Here is a 23,537-nt window from a genome sequence, read left to right on the forward strand (position 1 = left end):
AGAGACTGTCTCTTCTCCATTGTGTATTCTTGCCTCCTTTGTTGTAGATTACTTGACCATAAGGATGTGGGTTTATTTCTGGGCTTTCTATTCCTATTTCAATGATCTATGTATCTGTTTTTGTTCAAGTACCATACTGTTTTGATTACTGTGGCTTTGTAGTATACTCTGAAGTCAGGGAGCATGATTCCTCCAGCTCTGTTCTTCTTTCTCAAGATCATTTCAGCTATTCGAGGTGTTTTGTGTTTCCATACAAATTTTAAAATCATTTGTTCTAGTTCTGTGAAAAGTGCCCTTGGCATTTTGATAGGGATTGCACTGAATCTGTAGATTGCCTTGTGTACTATGGTCATTTTAACAATATTAATTCTCCCAATTCAAGAACACAGTATATCTTTCCATCTGCTTGTATCATCTTCAGTTTCTTTCATCAGTGTCTTAGGTTTCTGAGTAAGGTCTTTTACCTCCTCAGGTGGGTTTATTCCTAGGTATTTTATTCTTTTTGATGCTATGGTAAATGGGGCTGTTTCCTTAATTTCTCATTTTGTTACTTCATTGTTAATGTATAGAAATGTGACAGATATCTTATATTAATTTTGTATCCTGCAACTGTACTGAATTCATTGCTGAGCTCTCAGTTTTTGGTGGTGTCTTTAGGATTTCCTATGTATATTATCATGTCATCTGCAAACAGTGACAGTTTTACCTCTTCATTTCCAATTTGGATTTCTTTTATTTCTTTTTCTCTTATGGCTGTGGCTACAACTTCTAAAAATATGTTGAATAAAAGTGGTGAGAGTGGATATCCTTGTCTTGTACGTGATCTTAGAGGAAATGCTTTCAGCTTTTTACCACTCAGTATGAATTTAGCTGTGGGATGGTCATATATGACCTTTATTATGTTGAGGTATGTTCCCTCTATGCCCACTTTCTGGAGAGCTTTATATCCAACACATATAAACAGCTCATACAACTCAACATTAAAAAAACCCAAACTACCCAATTAAAAAATGAGCAGAACAACTGAATAGATACTTTTCCAAAGAGAAACTGCAGATGTTCAGCAGGCACATGAAAAGATGCTCAATCTAGTTAATCATCAGGGAAATGCAAATCAAAACCACAATGAGATATCACCTCATAGCTTTCAGAACGGCTTTCACCAAAAAGAACACAAATAAGAGAGGATGTGGAGAAAAGGGAACCCTCATATAATGTTAGTGGGAATGTAAGTTCCTGCAGCCACTGTGGAAAACACTATGAAGGTTTCTCAAAAAACTAAAAATAGAACTACTATAGAACCCAGCTTTCCACTCCTGGGTATACATCCAAAAAAAACCCCAAAAGACACAATGCACCCCAACTTTCATTGCAGCATCATTTACAATTGCCAGGGTATGGAAGCAACCTAAGTATCCATCAACAGATGAATGGATAAAGAAGATGTGGTATTGTATATACAATGGAATATTTCTCAGCCATAAAAAAATGACATTATGCCATTTGCAGTAGTATGGATGGACTTGTATGGCATTATGCTAAGTGAGATAAGTCAGAATGATAAATACTGTATGATATCACTGATATGTGAAATCTAAAAAATACAACAAACTAGTGAATAAAGCAAAAAAGAAGCAAATGCACAGATATAGAGAACAAACTAATGGTTATCACTGGGGGAAGGGTAATCTAGGGATAGGGGAATAAAAGGGTTATTAAGGGATTACATGAAATCATGTGTGTGAAACTTTTTTTTTTTTTTTTTTTTTTTTGCGGTACGCGGGCCTCTCATTGTTGTGGCCTCTCCCGTTGCGGAGCACAGGCTCCGGACGCGCAGGCTCAGCAGCCATGGCTCACGGGCCCAGCCGCTCCGCGGCATGTGGGATCTTCCCAGACCGGGGCACGAACCCGTGTCCCCTGCATCGGCAGGCGGACTCCCAACCACTGCGCCACCAGGGAAGCCCATGTGAAACTTTTAAAAATTGTAAATTACTCTAGAGTTTAAAGAATCTTTCATTCAATTAAAAAACAATATATTATAAACAACGTTTGGATGTCTATTATCATAATGTTTCAGAAGAAAAGGAAAATCATAAGAGAAAGTAAGGGAAAATTGATATTTTAATCCTTACTCTATTTATGTCAACATTGGAGTGAATAAGCATTCTGCCGAAGTAGAAAGTAAGTGATGCTCTTATCTTCTGCTTGAGTAAAGCCTAGATTTGTAAATTTTAGTTGACATGGCCGGTCCTTATCCATTTGTTTTTCCTTTATCCCTTCCCTATATATTGCTATTCACCATCTATTAGTGTGATAATTTTTTTTTTTTTTTTCTTTTTGCGGTATGCGGGCCTCTCACTGCTGTGGCCTCTCCCGTTGCGGAGCACAGGCTCCGGATGCGCAGGCCCAGCAGCCATGGCTCACGGGCCCAGCCGCTCCGCGGCACATGGGATCCTCCCAGACCGGGGCACGAACCCGTATCCCCTGCATCGGCAGGCGGACTCTCAACCACTGCGCCACCAGGGAGGCCCTAGTGTGATAATTTTGAACATGAAAAGGTATTTTGCCAGGAAAATTAAAAGTTAAATTTGTGATACTTAATGAATGACTTAGATGGGGTTGAATGCTTGATATAAAGAATTGATTGAAAGAGTCACCTTTTGAATGAAATGACCTAAATGAGGTTATTCTCATAGCCACTGACATTCATTAGAGTATATTAGAGTACCTTCCAAGTAAAAATTCCTCTGACCAAAAAAATACGATTCATTGGTTTACCATATAGCATTTATCAACTGTCTTTTAAATACAAAGAGGAACAACTAAGATTTGTATGGAATTATTTGAGAACAGTTTCATAAGGAGGAAATTATTACCAACAGAAAAATGTATTCAATTGCTGTTATGTTGACCTTTTACAGTACATGAACTTAGAATCCCTACAGTACATGAATTTGTTAGTCTTTTGTTTGTTTGTTTGTTTCCAGGTTAACCACGTTCTTCTCAGCTTTCAACCAAAAGTAAGAAGAGACATTAGGGTTTTCATTCTTTCTGGGTTGCTTCCTTACTGAAGAACAATGGGGATGCTGTTAAGTGGAAGAGGATTAATCACATCTCTAATTTTCTTCTTGTTAAAATTCTCAACAGCTGTTGATATACCACTTTCAGGTAAAGTGACAACATTCAATACCTACTTATAAAAGTCCATATTTGCATTTTGATTTTTAAGTAGAATAATTATATGTTAAGGATGTGATTTTTCTACCATATTTCTACAGATTTTACAGCAATATATCATCAGAATTCATGTTCTCCTTTTAAATTTTTCAGTAGACTTATATTTGGCCGCTTGCTATAATTAATTATTTTGCAGCTTTTAGCCTCTTAGGCAAACTTGGCACATAACAAGAAATATAAACTATAGATCAGGTGCTATTTCACCACATAAGATAATCTGCAATATTAGCAACAGCTATTACTTTTATGTATCAGATTAGTTTATTTTAGGGAGAAGTATGACTCCAGAAGTTACTGGCATTCAACCAATCAGGACAAAAAAGGAACTGATTAAACTTTGTATTGTTTTTCAAAATGATTATATATTTAAGAATGGTACACTATTGATACTATGTATAAAATAGATAACTAGTGAGAACCTACTGTATAGCACAGGGAACTCTACTCCATGCTCTGAGGTGACCTAAATGGGAAGGAAATCCAAAAAAGAGGGTATATTTGTATACATATAGCTGATTCACTTTGCTGTACAGTAGAAACTAACACAACACTGTAAAGCAACTATACTCCAATAAAAAAATTTTTAATTATATATTTAAGAATGAAAACAATCAGGACAATATTCAAAAGCCGTTTTCATATACACAACTAAAAGTGTAAAATGATACCACCTCTGCAAATTTAGAGCATTCAATAGGGTGAATTCATATCAAAATGTTAGTCGTGATATATCTTAACATATATTGGTAAAATGGATATAACTCTATCATAAATCAGTTTCAACAAGTTATAGTAATTAGAAGTTCAAAAAACAGTACATGTGCAAACACAATTTATGTAATAGTGTATTAACTATTTAATGTACAGGTTTGGGGAATTTCTCTTATTTATAAGCACATAGGATTTAAAAAAAGACTGTTGAGAGATTACTTAGGTATTTTTATCCATACAGTTCAAGTGTTAATGCCTACTATTTCTTCCATACCTAATTAGAATTATAATGTAAGAGCTAAGAATGTTTATTAGAACCTTAGCATTGGAAATGATCTGTGCAGATCATCTAAATTTCAAAGGACTAGTCTTGACCTCAGAAAGTTGAATAAATGTTAGAGAGGTGCTAACGCAACTGAAACTTTTCTTCAGAAGTACTTGGACAGTCTGAGTGTGACTAGAAAAAGAAATAATTTTCTGAGTATATAATATGTTCTAAAACCATTTTCTAAGGGCTGCCTTAAATACTTGATGTAGCAGTTTCACATGACACACTTTGGGTGGCCCTGCATTTGTATTTCATCCCCAAGGTAAGAATCTTTTCTCTACTGTCCTCAAGTCTCTGTGTCAATATTCACCCTTTTAAGCAATTTCACTTACATGTTCTCAGATGTACAGATTTAAACTTCTGCTTTAGTCAAGGTGAAATCTGTTAGCCTACACACCACATATATTGGCCTATTTGTACAAACACTGGTCAAGAGCCTGAAATAATTCATCTTAAGTACATTCTTTGGGTTTTGAGTATGCAATGCCAAATTAAGAGCATAGTTCTTGGCAATCCTTGTGGGAAAAGGGGTTAATAATTTTACATTTTCTTCCCAGTAGCACCAAAGATGCACTGGAATTCCTGATTCAGATTCTTGACCATAGAATATACATACTGACCATAGCATGTACATTTTCCCTCCATCTTTTCTCATTTAGTTCACCAGTGGTGATTGGAAATTTTGTATTAGTACATAAGACACATTTTTATTCTGGTTGTCTCAGTTACTTATGCATTTTCACACTCTAATGTCGTTAGACCACAATTGTTGTAAAATATTAATGACAGGTTTTCAGAACATCTGAATACTACCCATTTATTTCAGTACTCTAGAGCTCTCACTAGCAAATGCAAGTAAGGCAGGTATTCAATTTGAATGTCAATGAGTCTGGTGTCTCTGTAATTGGCCTAATTATGGAGGAAAGGATTTATAATGTAGAATACATATTCTTATAAACACCCAAAGGTTATTAGCTCCACTCCCTGAATAATTAGTTATGGCTGAGACTTTACAACCTTAGCAAATTTAAGAAAGAATAATGTTCTAATAAACAAGTTGTTCACAAGTTATTAGCTGATATCTTAGGGACTGTTGCTATTGTGCATCATCCCTCACCATTTATAGCTGTAATGACATTTAAACAGTGTGAATTTGCAGTAAGTTCAAGATCTGCTCTACTGAGAAAGAGTGGTAATCAGAAACAAGGTAAATGTCAATGAAGATATGAATGTTTTTTGCATGTTATTAAGATGTTTCTGAATATGAAGCCTGCACTTGCATTGTCACTAAACTAGTAAAATGCAAGTATTAGATTCATTAGGCAAAAGTAAAGAAAAGTGAAGTTTAAAATGGGAAATGGCTGTTGAGTTATGATTCTAGGCTGGCCATCAGTACTCAAAATGTGATTCATGGACACCTCAGGGTCACAGAGATTTGTTCAGGCAGTCCATGCAATCAAATGTTTCATAATAATACTAAAGTGTCATTTTTCCTTTTCCATCATGTTGACATTTGCACTGATGTCGCAAAAGCAGTGGTGCTAAAACTGCAGTTGCCCAGCATACATCAAGGCATTGACACCAAACTCATGGGTTTCCTCAGGACCGTATACTCACACTAAAACAACAAAACATCTAAAAAACATAAACCAAAGTTTTGCTTAAGATTGTCCTTGTTGAAACAGTTAAACATTATTGATTTTTTAAAATCTTCATCCTTGAGTACATTTGTCTTAATATTCTGTGGGATGAACTGGGAAATATACATAAAATAATTCTGCTGTGGAACAAAGTACTATGACAGTCTCTGTTCCTTGATTGTGTCATTATTTGAGTGCCAAGCCAAATACCATTTTTACTTAAAAGTACAACTGACAGACAAACTTTGATTACTTTGATGGATATTTTCCCCAAAACGAACCAAGTGAGCCTGTCACTTCAAGAGAAACAACTGATAATACATGTTGTCAATGATAAAATTTGGGTGTTGAAGCAAAAATTAGAATTGTGGAAAACTTGTATCCTACGCTGTGAGATTGACAGCTTCCCCACATTTAAGGCTTTTCTTAGATCAGTGATGATATTAACAGATGTGAATGTTTAACATTGTATAGTGATGTGTATCAGTATTTGGAAGATCTGCATAACTCAGTGAACCAATGTTTTTTTCCAGATGAATATTGTATGATGTTACAAAATCATGCATGAATTAAAAAGCACCCATGGATAAAACACTTTAATGACAGAATATGAAAATGTATCCATATGGTTTCAGATTCCATATTGCAATAAACCTTTAAGAAACTGCCACTTGGTGAGTTTGGGTGTACTATCCAAAAACAATGCCCACAATAATCAGAAAGGACTATAAAATATGTCACACTTTTTCAAGTACATGTCTGTATAAGGTTGGATTTTCTTCATTTATTTCAACAAAACAACTTACAGCAACATGTGGAATACAGAAGTAGATATGAGAATCCAGCTGCCATCTACTAAAGTATTACAGATTTGCAATAATGTAAAACAATGCCACTTTTCTCATTATATTTAGTATTTTTGATAAAATATTTATTTTAACAAATGATAGTATTAAATGAATAAATATTTAGAAGATTTCTCAGTTTTAATTTCTAACATGGTAAATATTATTAAATATAACCTATGTTTACAAAAGTACTTTGGGATTTCCTATAATTTTTAAGAATGTAAAGGGATTCAGTGACCAAAAAATCTATTTACCTGGCTTGAATCTCTAATTTTACAAATGAGAAAACAGAGTGGTTCAGGGCCTGGCTCAGTGTCACAGGGTTTAGGGCCTATTTGTAGCTCCACTGTGGAATATTACCCATGTGAATCACACTCAGGGCCTTTCTGCAAATTGCTTTTCTCTAAGTATGTTTGCCAGAATCAGATTCCTGCTACTGAACCATTTATATTTCCTTGTGAATTCAATCCTGTCCCCTGACAGAGGTTGTTAGAACTGTACTAAGATTGTAATGTCTTAATTTGAAAACTATTGAGTGTTCCGTGACAGTAGATCTTAACATATATCATGATCTGTGTCCTATTTTAAAACTTAATCCAAGTTTGTATCTTCAGCGTTAGTACATTTATTTTATAATCATAATTCTTGGCAATGCCATCCAGCTGCTTGAATTGGTGAGAGACAAAGTCACCCCCTACTGTGTAAATTTGTCTGGAAGGTACTTAACTCGTCAAACACTAAAAATGTTTATCACAATGAGGGGATATTTGAATATGTGGAATCCTTTTAAAAGAAACCATCATTTATTAGCTATTATTTTTATCCTAATGATTATTAGTGTTAAATTCTATAAGGGGGGAAAGTACCCTCAAGCTTCCAAGTAGGAAAAAGATATCAAAAAATGTGTGTAAATGGGAAGTTACAAATAATAAACAAGCTCAGGGAAAAATATAACAAAAGCAATAAATGGAAATAAAAATAAAGAAGAGAAGGGTTTTGGGGTTTTTTGGTTTTTTTTCACTAATAATTAATGAAGTCTCTTATTGTTTTAAAATGCTATTCTTGAGACTTCCCTGGTGGCACAGTGGTTAAGGATCCGCCTGCCTATGCAGGGGACACAGGTTTGAGCCCTGGTCTGGGGAGATCCTACATGCCGCAGAGCAACTAAGCCCGTGAGCCACAACTACTGAGCCTGCGCTCTAGAGCTCGCAAGCCACAAATGCTGAGCCCACGTGCCACAACTACTGAAGCCTGCGCACCTAGAGCCTATGCTCCACAACAAGAGAAGCCACCACAATGAGAAGCCCGCGCACAACAACGAATAGCCCCCACTCACCGCAACTAGAGAAAGCCTGCACACAGCAGCGAAGACCCAACGCAGCCAAAAATAAATAAATAAGTAGATTTATAAAATGCTATATTGTTCGTTGGCAGCAAGAATGTGGGAAACCAATGTACCTGTGTTTGTGGTAATTAGCCCCTTGTGAAATATTAACATTTATCCATAGTCATTACCATTTGTGTCCATGCCTGGAAATTTATCATGTCACTAATTCAATAAAGGAAAAATCCGTATGCTTGAGGCTGTCTATTGAATGGAAAAAAATCTAATGTCCAAAAATAAAATTATTAAACAAATTATCAAATATCAATGGAAGAAATCATATAGAAGTAGTAAATTAAATATAATGTCTTACAAAACTATAAAGAAAAAACAGAATTGTCAATGACTGAACCAAGTAAAACTGTATAAACACATCAACATAGATGAAATGCCAATAATTTAAACATAGATGTTTTAAAGTTGTTACACTGTTACGTTATTCTGGCATTAAATAAATTATATGGCAACATGAATTGATGGCAGTGAAGTATATTCCCTACAGCTAAATACATTTTGCAAAGAGGAAGTGAGATTTGTTCTATACTTTTCATTCTTTTATAATCCTTGTACTTACCAATATAGAAAGCATGTTTATTTCAAAGTATTTCTGTTGTAGCTAAACTAACTTCACCCAATTTTTGGAGAGCATGTTATTTAAATACATATTTTAATATTTAGTTCAACAGGTTCCAACAATCATAAAACAGTCAAAAGTACAAGTTGCCTTTCCTTTTGATGAGTATTTTCAAATTGAATGTGAAGCTAAGGGAAATCCAGAACCAACGTGAGTATTTCCTTCAAACTAAATAATTGTTTAAATGTATACGATCCTTTATATTAATTTTTACTCTAATTGAAAGTAAAGACTTCCAAATGAATGATAGCCATGTCTATAAAATAAAGTTTGGTTATTTTACATATGTTCTTTTGCCAGTTAAAATTACTTTTATCATAAAATGTCTTAACGTTAAATACTTAGCATAGGCTTTGGCATTGTGGAAATATTAAACAATTCTTTACCTTATGAGTGAACAAGATAGCTAGAAAACAGAAGATACTTTATTCTGATGAGTGAAAGGTAGCATTTATTAAGCCAAAGTTAGTATATTTATAAATGATATTCTATACATATTTATTATTGCATGTCTTTTAATGTAACCATATTGTATTCAGTGAATAGGTTGTTACTTGATATATTTTAAGTTGTCATAGAAATGTCGACTCATCCTAGATGGCAGAATACAAATGACATGGGATATTACTATCTAGTATTTTATTATTAGTGAAACAATTATTACTGTAGGTAATTGTAATCACTGATGAAGTTTTTTCTAAGTACCTCCCAGTTTGGAGAGAAAGAAATGTGTGTGTATTGAGATTGAGGAGGGCAAAGATGTGGGGAGAATTCAAGATTTTAAAGTTCTACAAACGTATGGATACCAGGGGGGCAAGGTGGGGGAGGTGGGATGAATTGGGAGATTGGGATTGACATATCTATACTATTGATACTATGTATAAAGTAGAGAACTTATGAGAACCTACTGTGTAGCACAGGGAACTCTACTCAATGCTCTATGGTGACCAAAATGAGAAGGAAATCCAAAAAAGAGGGGATGTATGTATACGTATAGCTGATTCACTTAGCTGTACAGTAGAAACTAATATAACATTGTAAAGCAACTATACTCCAATAAAAGTTTAAAAAAAAGATTTTAAAGTTCTAAATGATTCTGGGAAGCAAACCTACATACCTTTATTGATTTACCTGATCATGATTATTTAAAATTGTAATGTGAATAACATTTTTATTGCCTGATAATTGGATAGTTTAAAAATTATTAGTGAATCATTAACATGTTAAATTGTCATTATTCATTGGCAAAAAACAAGATTTTACAAATACAAATTAAGCAGTCAATCATTATTCTTTTTCAAGGTGTAAGTAAATGCCTATACAGAACAGAAAATATTAGAAAACAAGAAAGAAAGAAATATCCCATCACAATAGTAAAAGGAGCAAATCCAGCAATTTCAATAGTTAGTAACAGCAATATCAACAAAACTGATATCAAAAACTACGTAACATGAACTGTTTAGCATCTACATTGCAGAGTAGGATAAAAGAAAACTTGAATGAATGGAAAGATATAACATGTCACCAATTGGAAATGCTTAATTTTGAATATGTGGAGTTATCCTAGTCAATGTATTGGAATTTTAAAGAACAGATTCTATGTGTTCTTTTGTAAGTAAAAACAGTAAAATATAAAACATATAGAGAGAAAAGAAGTAAAAGTTGTTGTCAGGAGAGAGGCATGCTCCGAAGAAAAATATGTGTCTCATGAAATTTTGTTATTCTTTTTGAAAGAATATCAGATTATGTAAGACTGTGTTGTCCTGAAGCAAATCTAAATTTGCATGGGTAGTTCATATATAAAATACTAAATAAAATCTAATTGGGAAGTCATTATATATCTGTTGGATTGATAAAGATTAAAAAAAAGGCTTTATACAGCATTGTCCATAGAACTGACTCTGTTACGTATGGGGGTAGGAATTTAATTGTGTATGTTTTTTCTGGAATACAATTCTGCAATGTTTATCAAAAGTGATAAAATATTTCTTATGTTATTGGTTTATCAGTTTCATTTTTAAGGAATTAACCTAATGAAATATTTGGATAGGTACCCCCAAAAATAAATATGTAGGTTTTTTGTAACAGTATTGTTGATAAAAGGGAAAAATGGAAATGGTTAAGTAAGTTAAATAGTAACTGTAAGAGAGAAGATAATGTAATAAAATCTGTCTTTAGTAGCATTGTAATAATTGGAAAAACTCACATGGAAAAATTATACATCCATTGTGGTCTCAAATATGTTACAGCTATGTCCAAAATGTTGATCATATATGACCAAATTTAATAGCACTTACTTGTGTGTTTTTGAATTTTGAGTGAGCTCTTCACACGTGTGTGCACACACACACACACACGGAGACATATTGTATATTTATATTTTTTAGTCTCCAAATATTGCAGCCTCTAAAATACTAGTAAAGATCCTGCATTATCTTTCTAATTGGAAAAGTTTTAAAATATAACTTTAAAAAGAACAGAACAAAACCTATTTTCACCTTTTTTTCCTGTCAATTATCACAGCTTTTTCATGGCTTGTTTCTCAGTCAATTCTGGCTGCTGTAATAAAAATATCACAGATTGAGTGGCTTAAACTATAAACAAACATATTTCTCACAGGTCTGGAGGTGAGAATACCAAGATCAAGTCACTGGCAGATATAGTGTGTGGTGATGACCTGCTTCCTGGTCACAGACAGCGGTCTTTCCCCTGTAACCTCACATGATGGAAGGGAGCAAGAAAGCTCTCTGGGATCTCTTTTATAAGGACACCAGTCCCATTTGTGAGGAATCCACCCTCATGACCTAATCACCTCTCCAAGGCCCTGCCTTCAAATACTATTACAATGGGAATTAGGCTTCAACATACAAATTTTAGGGGGACATAAACATTCAGTCTATAGGAGTTTGTAAGATTTCTCAGATTCTTCAGAGACCCTTTTTTGTATTCTATTATATTCAATTAAATATGTAAATATATGCTTTTTTTTTACTATAACATATCTCAGTTTCCTCATTTCTGTACACTTGTTTATGAGTACAAAATATGATTTTGCAGGATTACTAATTTTAGTTTTATCTTACAGATTTTCGTGGAGTAAGGATGACAAGCCTTTTGATCTCTCTGACCCTCGGATAATTGTATCCAACAACTCGGGAACATTCAGGATCCCGAATGAGGGGCACATATCTCACTTTCAAGGGAAATACCGCTGCTTTGCTTCTAATAAACTGGGAATTGCTATGTCAGAAGAAATGGAATTTATAGTTCCAAGTAAGTATTACAGTGGAGATTTCATTTAATGTTTTAATGAATTTAGCACACGTTATACTGGGCTGCAGTGAAATAACAGATTATTCCTTTAATCAGCTTATATAGGCCTTATATTTTATTTATAAGGGGAATTGTCTTCCAGATCTTGATACTTAGAAGTGGATGACCTTGAAAGCAACATAATTTTGCTGTGTTTCAGTAATAATATATGTAACATGGGAAAAAATAGTATTTGTTTTGCCTCATAGGATAAAGTTAAATATATTAGTTAGATTTGGCTAAATTATACTGCAGTCACAAGTAATCCCCAAGCCCTCATGTTAACACAAGGTTATTCCTTGATGATGCAGTTTGCTGTGGGTCAGGCAGCTCTTCAGGGCAGCTGTTCTCCTTGCAGCCACTGGGCGATCCAAGCTAATGGAGATACCCATCATCCTGTGTCAGCACCATGTGAAACTTGTGCCATCTAGGTCAAAGAGTGGAGGACAGAGAACATTGCTTCCAACAAGGAGTTACACAGGCAGCTTCTACTCACAGTTTGTTAGGTGGGGGCAGAGCAAATGGCATGGGTCCACTTAAGTTCAATATTGTGGGTGCCCCCTAGGAGAGGAGAACCAGTGATCAGTATATAGTAGTAATATTTTCCATAAATCATGATCATGGAAAACTGCAAGCTCCTTTACTCTTAAGAGTGTTATTTATCAATAACTATCCCAAAGAATAAGCAACTTCTTCATTATCAGATCTGGCCTCTGCAGCATGGGATCTCTGATGACTGACTTCCAAGTTTGGTCATTTATTTTCCCAGATTTTAAGGTATCCAACACTACTTGATTCTAACCAAAGGGTTTACAGAAAAAAATCTTAGTTATAAAACTATCAAGAGTTGCTATTTGGAAATTTCTTCTTGCAGAGTTCTAGACACTGAAGAGACTCAAAGTCCTAGACCTTCCAGGATATGAACAGTTAATGCTGGGGGAGCAGAATGTACACAAACGTTGGAAAAACAAATAATGAAAAATGTGTGTGCATTATCCTCAAAGTTGGGACAGGGAACTGGGTTTAAATTTCTTTAAGTTTTTTATATTTTTCTAGAGGAGAGAATATAGCTCAAATTTAGACTCTGACAAGTAAAATATGCATCTTAAAATTTATAGAATAATTACATTAAATGTACAGAACAAATGTGAATGATTATCAAACTATGTGGTGTGAGGAAAAATAAGGCAAGAAAGGAGAGAAAAAGAAAGAAAAATACTATAGAAATAAATCTAAATATATCACTAATTAAAGGTGAAAGTAAATAGACTAAATGCTCCAAAATTTTTTAAAAGCTATAAGCTATTTACCATATAACACATCTAAATCACAAGAAAATAGAATTGTTGAAAGTAAAAGGATGGAAAAGATGTCCCATCTTTTGAAAACATAAATAGATATCTTGAATAAATATCTTGACTAGGTAAATACTATTCAAAAGAAAAGTAGGTATGGCTATATTAATATCAGTCAAAATAGACTTTATAAAGGCTTCCTGGAGATTAATGTACTAGGCATATATAATACGAAAATGTTTGAAGCAGGAAAAGGAACTACAAGGGGAAAGAGAAATATCTACCATAGTAATGAGAGATGCTAACATATCTGTTTCATTATTTGGTAGCTCAAGCAGAGGAAACATTAGAAAACCCATAGAAGATTTAAAGAACCCATTTACAAGCTCTAGCTAATGAACATGTATAGAACATTATACCTAAAACTGCAGAATGTTTTTCAATATTTGATGGTATATTAGCTCTGAAGTCAATATGACCAAAATACAATGGAGAAATCAGTATTAAAAAGAAAATTAGAAAAAGTCTTATATCTTTCAAAATTAAAACATGTCTAACTCAAAGGCCAAATAAGAAATGGCAAAGGCAAATAGAATGTATTTTGAGGTGATGATAGTAGAAATTATGCTTAACAAAACAGACTTGAGGCAGCTAAAGTATTATGAGGAGATTTTTTCATCTTCAAAATACTTTAGAAAAGAAGAAAGGATGGAAATTAATGATCTTAGCTCAGTCATTTTCATCTTAAAATTGTTACCTAATAAGTTATCTTTAGATAACAGGTTAAACTTCAAAAGAGGGCGAAGGGGAACAGTAGTATAGAAGCAGAAAATAAATCCAAGAAGGAGGTGTTAAAAGTACACATATTTTTTGAAAAACATTTTTAAAAGATCTAGATGTGGAAAAAATACCATTTTCACTGATCTGAAGACTCAGTAAAGCTAAAAGTTTAATTCTTCATGACTTGATGTATAGAATAATCAAAGTCAAAACTCTCTAGTTTGGTTTTTGTTTGTGAAATGTGACCACTTTGATTTCCAAATGTATTTGAGGAACACGGTGCAAGGTTTGGTAGAAACTTGGAGAATGTCAGGAGGAGTTGGTCTTATCAGATAACAAGACTCAATGTAAAGCTCCAGTAATGAAGCCTATGGTTTTGCACAGCGTTAGAAAAATGGGCCAGTGGAACAGCATGGAGGACCCATTAAACCAGCCCTCATATATGTGAAAGTAGTGTGAAAGAGCTGGCATGGGCTTTCTTTCTTTCTTTCTTTCTTTCCTCCCTTCCCTTCCCTCCTCTTCCCTTCCCTCCCCTTCCCTTTCTTTCTTTTCTTTTTCTTTTTCTTTTCTTTCCCTCTCTCCCTCCCTCCTTTCCTTCCTTCCTTCCTTCCTTCCTTCCTTCCCTCCCTCCCTCCCTCCCTCCCTCCCTGCCTCCCTCCACCTAAATGGTATGGAACAACTGATTATCCACATAGAGACACACTTATTTCAAGTCCTAGGTCACATCATATAAAAACTACATCCCGGGCTTCCCTGGTGGCGGAGTGGTTGAGAGTCCGCCTGCCGATGCAGGGGACATGGGTTCGTGCCCCGGTTCGGGAAGATCCCACATGCCGCGGAGCGGCTGGTCATGTGAACCATGGCCGCTGAGCCTGTGCGTCCGGAGCCTGTGCTCCGCAATGGGAGAGGCCACAACAGTGAGAAGCCCGCGTACCGCAAAAAAAAAAAAGTAATAAAAAAAAAACCTACATCCCAAGTGGATTAAAGGCTTAACTTTGCAAGGAAAAAAAATTTTTTAACTTAGAAAGTGACTCGGACAATGTGTTTATGACATCAGGGTAGAAAAAGATTTCTTAAACAAGACAAATTAAATCTCCATTAAGGATAATTTGACTACATTTGATTTTTAGATTCCCTTTTCATCAAAAGACCCTAGGAAGAAAGGGAAAAGGTAAGCCACAACCCAGAAAAAAAATCATGGCCAATGAATATAACTAAAGATAATACTAATGTATTTATAAATAATTTTACCATCCTCTAAGAAAAAAACAAAAAATGAAGTGGTAAAAGACATGAACTTGCACCTCAGACTGGTATGACCAATAAAAATATGAAAATGCTTTTAATATCATTAGTAATCAGAAATAGATCTACTGTAACTCAAATAATAAAAGCATTTGATCCCACAAAATTGGGAAATATAACAAAGTCTGAGAGTAACAATTTTAGGTGGGAATATGCAGCTACCAAAACACGTATCCACCACTGATGAGAATAGTTTACTGCTTGGACTGTGGAGAATATTTGTCACTGCCTCCTTAATTAAAGATGTTCTCACCTATGACCCAGAAATTCCATTTCTTTGTTCACGTGCACATGCCCCTTACCCACCTGCACCAGCAATAGTTGTGGTAGCATTGTTTGTATTTTTAAAATATACTGGAAAAAACTTAAGTTCATTTGTGATAGAATGAAATAATTGTGGTATAGTCATACAAGAATTCTACTCAGCAGTGAAAATTGATGAATCTTAAGAATATGTTGAACAGTAAAAGTAAATCTTAGAAAAAAAGGGTGATTTTATTTATTTAAGGTCAGTATATGTAAAAATTAATAGCATATTGTTTAGGAGTACCATTTCATGTGGTAAAATTATAATGCAAAGCAAGAAAATGATGATAACAAAATTTAGGATGGGTAGGTACCTCTGATGGAATGGGGTAGGGGTAGGATCTGCACCAAACAGAAAGCTGATGGTGATTTTATGTTTTTCTTATGATGGGTGGTAGGTAGAGTGTTGTATTTCTTTTCTTTTCTTCTTTACATTTATTTTATAAATGGTCTTTTACAAAGTGAAAGAGCGGCATGGACATATATACACTACCGAACGTAAGGTAGATAGCTAGTGGGAAGCAGCCGCATAGCACAGGGAGATCAGCTCGGTTCTTTGTGACCGCCTGGAGGGGTGGGATAGGGAGGGTGGGAGGGAGACGCAAAAGGGAGGGGATATGGGAACATATGTATATGTATAACTGATTAAATTTGTAAAAAAAAAAAAAAGATATATCAATAAATGGATAGAGGGATGGAGAGATATGTAATAAAGAGTAAGATTTAGGTGGTGGATATATGGTTGTACCACTGCACAATCCCTTCAAGTTTTCTGTAATACTTCAAATTTTCATCTTAAAAAATGAAAAAAAATCATTACATTGACTAAAATTGCTATTCAAAATAAAATGTGGCACACTGAACCTTCTCAGGGAGAAAAGCTCTACCCTCCCTGTTTCCTGTGACTGTTTTCAAGAATCTTTTCAAGCTTTCACTTCTCTGGCTATAATATAAAAACAGAAGAGGTACTGTAATAGGAGGAAACACTTAATGTTTTAGGTAGTGCTCATAATGCCCACTTATTCTTTTAGATTCAGCTCAGAGATGACTTTCCCTTAAATGCATTCCCTGGCACCTAAAGGCTCCCTTCATTGTAAGATACCACCCTTACAAATAGGGAATCAAACACATATATATGGAATCTAAGGAAAAAAAAAAAAAGGTCATGAAGAACCTAGGGGCAAGACGGGAATAAAGACACAGACCTACTAGAGAATGGACTTGAGGATATGGGGAGGGGGAAGGGTAAGCTGGGACAAAGTGAGAGAGTGGCATGGACATAGATACACTACCAAATGTAAAATAGATAGCTAGTGGGAAGCAGCCGCACAGCACAGGGAGATCAGCTCGGTGCTTTGTGACCACCTAGACGGGTGGGATAGGGAGGTGGGAGGGAGGGAGACGCAAGAGGGAAGAGACATGGGAACATATGTGTATGTATAACTGATTCACTTTGTTATAAAGCAGAAACTAACGCACCATTGTAAAGCAATTATACTCCAATAAAGATGTTTAAAAATATATATATATAAATGGTCTTTTAATGTATATAAAATTAATAAGTATGTAGCATACTGATTTGTCTTAATTAGATATCCTGGGTTATTAAGTGTGATATTATAGAATAATAATGGACAGAGCAGTGGCATACAGGGTTGAAAATTGGCCTCTGGAGTTTGGGTTTGAAATGATAGTAGGAAATGTTCATGAATTCTGGGTCAGAAAACTGGTTGAGAATCATAAAATCATATAACTGTAACTATACAGCTATACTTACAGTCTATATTATATAACTATACTATAGTCTATAACATAGAACTGTAACTATACAATATATATCTAGTTGACTGAAATAAGATGGGAGAGAGGGAGAGAAAGGGAGATGTTAAAAATCTGTTGTAGAAGACAAGGCATGAGGGTGATCCCTAACCTGAATTCTAGTGGTTGCTATGGAGACACAAAGGAAAAAGGCAGTTGCTAGATGTATTGCAGAGAAAGAAATGGCACACTTTAGTGTAAGATTCTACAATGAAGATTTAAAAAAGTGTTTTCTCTCATTATCTAAGCAGACCAAATGAAGACATGAACAATGTAAGGATAATTCTGGCCAGAATCTGTTAGTATTGTAGTTAAGAGATGAATCTGAGCTATGTAGTGGATAATTGCTCCATCTTTTCTGCTATAGAAAAGAGCAAAATAAATTAGGTTTCTTATGCATCATTTCCAGCCCCTCCTGAAATTACTTCATCATCTAACAGCTTTCTGTAATCATTTACATGTTGAATAGGACTGCCACCCCAATTCTTAGGAGTTTATAAATCAGAGACCATTTAAAGCTTCCTACGACCTTTATCAGTTGATTCTTCTCTTAAGCTGTAAAGAATTGATTCTTCTTTTATATTAAACTTTGTAATTTGAGTTTTAGAGTTTGTATCTCTCTTTCCTTAAACTTTTCTTTAGACCAACCTTAAAGGCTTGATCCACCTAAGTTTGAACACAAGTACAGTAGCTAAAAATCTGGTTATTTCTCCCTACAAACAGACCTTTATACACAATGTTTACTTTTCTGCTTTTAACAAAATTGCAGTTGAGTTTGCTGGAAAAAGAAAGAGTAAAAGAAAAACAACCAACCAAACACAACGTGCTATTTTCAAACATGGGGAAAATCATTTAACTAAATGGATTTTCCAAGATATGGCATGGAGAGTTAGTGAATTATTCAACAGATTTTTATTAAGCTCCCTTCATGTGGCAGACACTCTTCTAGTAATTTGAGATACAGCAGTGAACAAAACAAAGACTGTACCAAGAAACTTAAATCCTGTGGGTGTGGTGAGTGGGTCTGGGGAGAAGGTGAGCTGTTTTCTTGCCTCCGTTATGACAGACGTCAGTGGAGTTAAAAGGATGTAATCATTATTGTTGGCTGTTCAGTACTATCCATCCTTCAGGGCACAGATCAGCCTTCTCCACTTAGCATTCTTAATCCATCTTAGCCTATACTAATTTTCCTTACCTTGGATTCTTTAAATAATTTTTGAAGTATTATTTACACATCATAAATTTTATGTGTTTAGGTACACAATCAGTGATTTTTTTTTCATAAAAATTTTTAGTATAACTATCATTAAAAGTCTGTATTAGAACATTTTCATCATCACCAAAAGATTCCTTGTGCCCATTTGTAGGTGCTCTCTCTCTCCACCCCCAGCCCCAGGCAATCACCAGTCTGACTCTTGCCTCTATAAATGTTTTTTTCTGAACATTTCATGTAAATGGAATCATACAATATATGATCTTTTGCATCTAGCTTCTTCCACTTAGCCTGTTCTTTGTGATTTGTTCATGTTGTAGGATAAATCAGTAGTGTGTTCATTTTTATGGCTGAATAATATTCCGTGATACAGATATACCACATTTTGTTTATCCATTCACCAGTTGATATCCATTTGGATTGTTTCTAACTTTTGACTATTACAAGAAGAAATGTTAGCAATAATTAGTAATGTTAGGAATATCCATGTGTAAATTCTATGGAATTTTAAAAGCATTATTTACTGTTTGGGAGAGTGTTTTGACTGTCATGTGATTAATCAGGATGCTTAAAAGTGAGAAAGATAGCATCCTGTCTTATTCTTCCTCCTCTACATTGTCTTGATGCTGCATGAATGCATATTATCAGTGATTGACTTATTAGTTCATAGACTAAAGAATAAAAGAATGAATAAAAGTAATAATGCAATATCTACACACTATTAAAGTAATGTAAGAAATGGCAGGCTTAGGGATGAAATCATCTGTATACTGTTTTAATGGAAACCAACTTGAATTTTTAATGTGCTGGGTTTCTACATTTGTACAGCTTCCTCCGATTCATCAGGTCAATTTCCTTAAGACATATCTTGGCTATTTACTGCTCTGATTTGGGAGGGCTAGCAAAAGCAGGGGTCCAGTAGCATATGTTAACTTCTTCTACTAATATATGCAAACCAACCAAAGAAGATCAATTTGTTCAGTTGAGAGTGCAACTTAGAGTTTTAAAGGTTTAATTAAGGCCCGGGATTTTGCTCTCATCCATCAGAGTATGTGAATGACTAGAATGAAATGGGCTGAATTGGTTGTCCTTCCTTAGTGTGAGTTCATAGACTGAAAGGCAATGTTATTTCTCTGTACTTCTAAGTGGGTTAATGGGGTACACCACAGGAAATGGGAATCAATTAAATCTCTTTGCACACAGAAACTGGAGTTAAGGGTGATACAGCATGTGAGCTCAGTAGCATGCATTCATGATAATGGTGCCAGACTGTAAGCAATTTGCCGAGAGCACATTCAAGGGAAATGAAAGGCACTCAAAAGCTCCCCAGGCCAGTCCTGTAAACAGTGAGAAGTCAAAATAGATAAAGTTTTTTGGCATAGGAAGGGTTGTACAGAATAATTCATTAAACAAATCATAGGTTCTCCATGAAATACATAGTGTTTCTTCCCTCTGGCCCCCTCCCTATTTTCTTTAATAAAATTAATTCCAAATAGTTACATAAAATTGCAAAAGTTTTTATGATATAGGCTACACGAAAAATCGGAAACAGCAGCAAAGGAAAGCCCTTTGTCCCTTTTCCCATCTCATCTCCATACAATGTGGCTGGGTGTACCATGCAAAGTGAAAACATTTGAATAAGAGCCAACATATATTGAGTGTTTTTTAAGTGCCTGGCACTATGTTAATTGACTTATATGAAATTGTTTATTTAAACTTTGACACAAATCAATGTATTAGGTGTCATGACAGTTTCCATTTTATGAGTGAGGAAACTGAACCACATTAAGTAACAGGTTCAGGTCACATAGTAAGTGATGAAGCCGGGATTCAGCCCTAGGCAGCTGGCTCCAGAGCACGTGTATAACGCGATGCTACACAGTGTTGCCTATGCTTTGATCATTCTTTTGACACATCTTCTAGATGAGTCAGAAAGCATTTTACTTCTTTGTTGAACATACCTTGGCAGTAATTATCAGACTCACAGAGAGGTAGAGAATATAGGGAGATTTGATTTTATTCTTTGGGTGCCAGAGAAAGATTATCTGTAGTTTACATAACTTGATGGTGGTTAAGTCACCAGTATCTTTTCATTGAAGTGATTTGTTAGAAAGATTTGTATTTAATTAAATTACTCTGATGCCATTTCATTACAGTTCTTTACTGTTAAGTGTGTTGGAATGGTGGGACTCTACAGCTTGCTCTTAAGAAATTTCTAAACTAGTGAGACTTTTGAGGACCCCAGAGAGATGAAAGGATTCTAGGATGCCAGAGAAAAGTAAAAGGGGGCACAGAAGGGTAAAGATATTGGTCTGAAGCTACATAGTCGTTAGTTTTAGTGTCTGGGCTAGAGCCTAGTTTATCCTGTAGGCTATCCTATAGATAAAAAATACCTTTTTCAGAAGTCTTCTGTATTTCAAGTACAGAGATGTTATTTTTTTCAGTATATTAAGTTGAAAGAATTAAGATGATGAGTTTCAAAACCAATTGTCAGCACCTCAAGTTGTAGAGCCCCTAGAGATTTTGTATTTGCAGGTTTGCCATGTGTTGATAGCTCCAATAAGAAGACTAGCATGCAGCTGCTTTGTCTCTAGGAAAGGTTTTTCATGCTAGATGGGTTTTCAGGAAATTGTACCTTTGGAGTTGTTACTAGAAATCTGTCTGCTACACTGAATAGTAAATGTGGAAACTTACTGGAGAACAGTAAAGATATGAGTGCTATGATTTGCTTGATTTTTTGATGCAGGTAGACTGATAGGAACAAAATGTTCATAGCTTCATCTAGACTTGATTATTATGGGATTTCCAAACATTTTTAAAGTCCTACTTAGGTAGATGCTTATGTAGAAGTTGGTTCTGATCCCTTTGCAAAGAGATCATTCCATGGTCAAGTCCAGTCTTACTGAAACACAATTAAATGATTTTGTTTTTGGTGATGATGGAGCACTCATTTGAAATGTTTTGGTAAGCTAAAGCAGGGTAGTTGGCTCACGCAAAAGAAAAACAATTGTTTACAATTCATTTTTTAAAGTATTGCATCTGTCCAGACTCAACAATGCTAATGTTTATACCAGAGAAACACAATTAGCAACAGTCATTGGTTGGAGTTATTTTTAAATAGACTCATTTCTTTATTTGAATTAAGGTCAACTTCATGCCTGCTGTTAAGTTGGAGTAATTAAATTTCACATTTATCTGTGGATGTTAACATGTTCACTTTTTAGCTTTGCATCAGACTCGCTAAATAGTTTCAGAGTCAAAGAGTAAGACTTAAGAAAACCTGACAAATTTATGTCCTTTACAGTGTTTATTCTTAGACCTGAAATTATTAAATATATAAATATTCTTCCCTGTTTCCAGGTATTAATTTCATCTTTGGTTAAAGCTATTCCAAAGATTTATGGTAGGTGATAAAGGTTTTGTAGACTTCTAATTTTTATTTTATTTTATTTTTATTATTGATGCCTTGGAAGCCAGTTGAATAACATAGTTACATTTTTGTAATTAGAATTTTATAATGTAGATTTAATTAATGCAAGGATGATAGTGCTTCACTGGCAATACTGTCTGTTTGAATTATTAAATTTTTACTGAAGAGGAGGCTCTCCAATTAGGGCTTTGTGCAACTTCATTAGCTACTTTACAATAGATACCACCCAGAAAACTGTATATTCATATTTGGCACTGTAAAGTTTGCTGGTTATAGAACAGGATTACATGCTCCTTCCATTTCCTAATCTATGTTTCCCTTCCTCTTTTGCTGCTTGTATCTGTATATAAACAGATTCAATAACTGCCATGCAACACAGCTAACTTCAATACCAACAAACACTGGGCTTCAGTTATAGCAAGTTTCGGTAAAAGGTGATTTGAATTTGGAGCTTAGGGTACATACTAGTTTTGTAAGTTACTCTACTTTATTTGCATAAGGTACACTTTCTGCAAAATGACTTGCATAACATTTGTCAGTCAAAGCTAAGTCTTTACCAAATAGGTGGTAATGATATTTTATCTACAAGGTAAAGGTAGGGAATGTACTCAGCATTCTTTCCCATTTTTTGCTGGAAATTTCATGCTACCTAGAGCAAAAGGATGATTCCAAAATATTTACCATCTCAGATGTATTTCCAGACTCACCAGGAGAAATCTGTTACAATGAGTTGACCATGAGGGAATCCACTGAGGACTGTCACATGACTGATGCCTGCCTTTTGAACTGGCAAAAGCAGTGTAATAACCACACTGCCCCCTGCAGTGTTAAGCCTTGAAAGGTCCTTCAATTTAGACAAAAAGCAATTCACTGTAACCAGCTAGTGCATCGATAAGAAATGTCAGCAAATTCCCTCAATCACTAAGGAGTTAGGTTAGGGGGTGAGGGGCAAGGGAACAAATATACAGGAACTGCACAAAGCTTCTCAAGAAGAAATTTTACAATAAATGAGTATATCTTTAGACTCCCAAGAATAATGATAATCTTTTGTGAACCATAATTTAAGAATGAAATACAGAGATGGAAAACCTGCTAATAAATTCCATGAGGTCAGGAAGGTTATAAATACCTTCTTAAGGTCCTTCTCGTCCATCAGAGTCTGAGTAATTCTATAATGCAAATTCCCATAACAAAGTTGAAAGGTACAAATAATGTTGAGGCAGAATATATTTTGAATATTCCTAAAACTATTTTATAAATAACTTCATAGGAATATCAAACATTGGTGTCGGATTT

At 34.8% G+C, this 23,537-nt stretch overlaps 1 protein-coding gene across 3 annotated transcripts in view; it reads left to right on the forward strand.

Moving 5' to 3' along the window:
* Positions 1-3,077: 3,077 nt before the first annotated feature.
* CHL1 (cell adhesion molecule L1 like) overlaps positions 3,078-23,537 on the forward strand; it is a 79,426-nt gene continuing 58,966 nt past the window's right edge. For all 3 annotated transcript variants that reach the window (XM_060109948.1, XM_060109950.1, XM_060109949.1), the window contains exons 1-3: positions 3,078-3,168; positions 8,827-8,932; positions 11,868-12,055. In XM_060109948.1, coding sequence (XP_059965931.1) covers positions 3,078-3,168; positions 8,827-8,932; positions 11,868-12,055 — 385 coding nt within the window. The remainder of the gene's footprint in view (positions 3,169-8,826; positions 8,933-11,867; positions 12,056-23,537) is intronic.

Source organism: Mesoplodon densirostris, chromosome 10 (assembly GCF_025265405.1).
Source record: "Mesoplodon densirostris isolate mMesDen1 chromosome 10, mMesDen1 primary haplotype, whole genome shotgun sequence".
Classification (NCBI taxonomy): domain Eukaryota; kingdom Metazoa; phylum Chordata; class Mammalia; order Artiodactyla; family Ziphiidae; genus Mesoplodon; species Mesoplodon densirostris.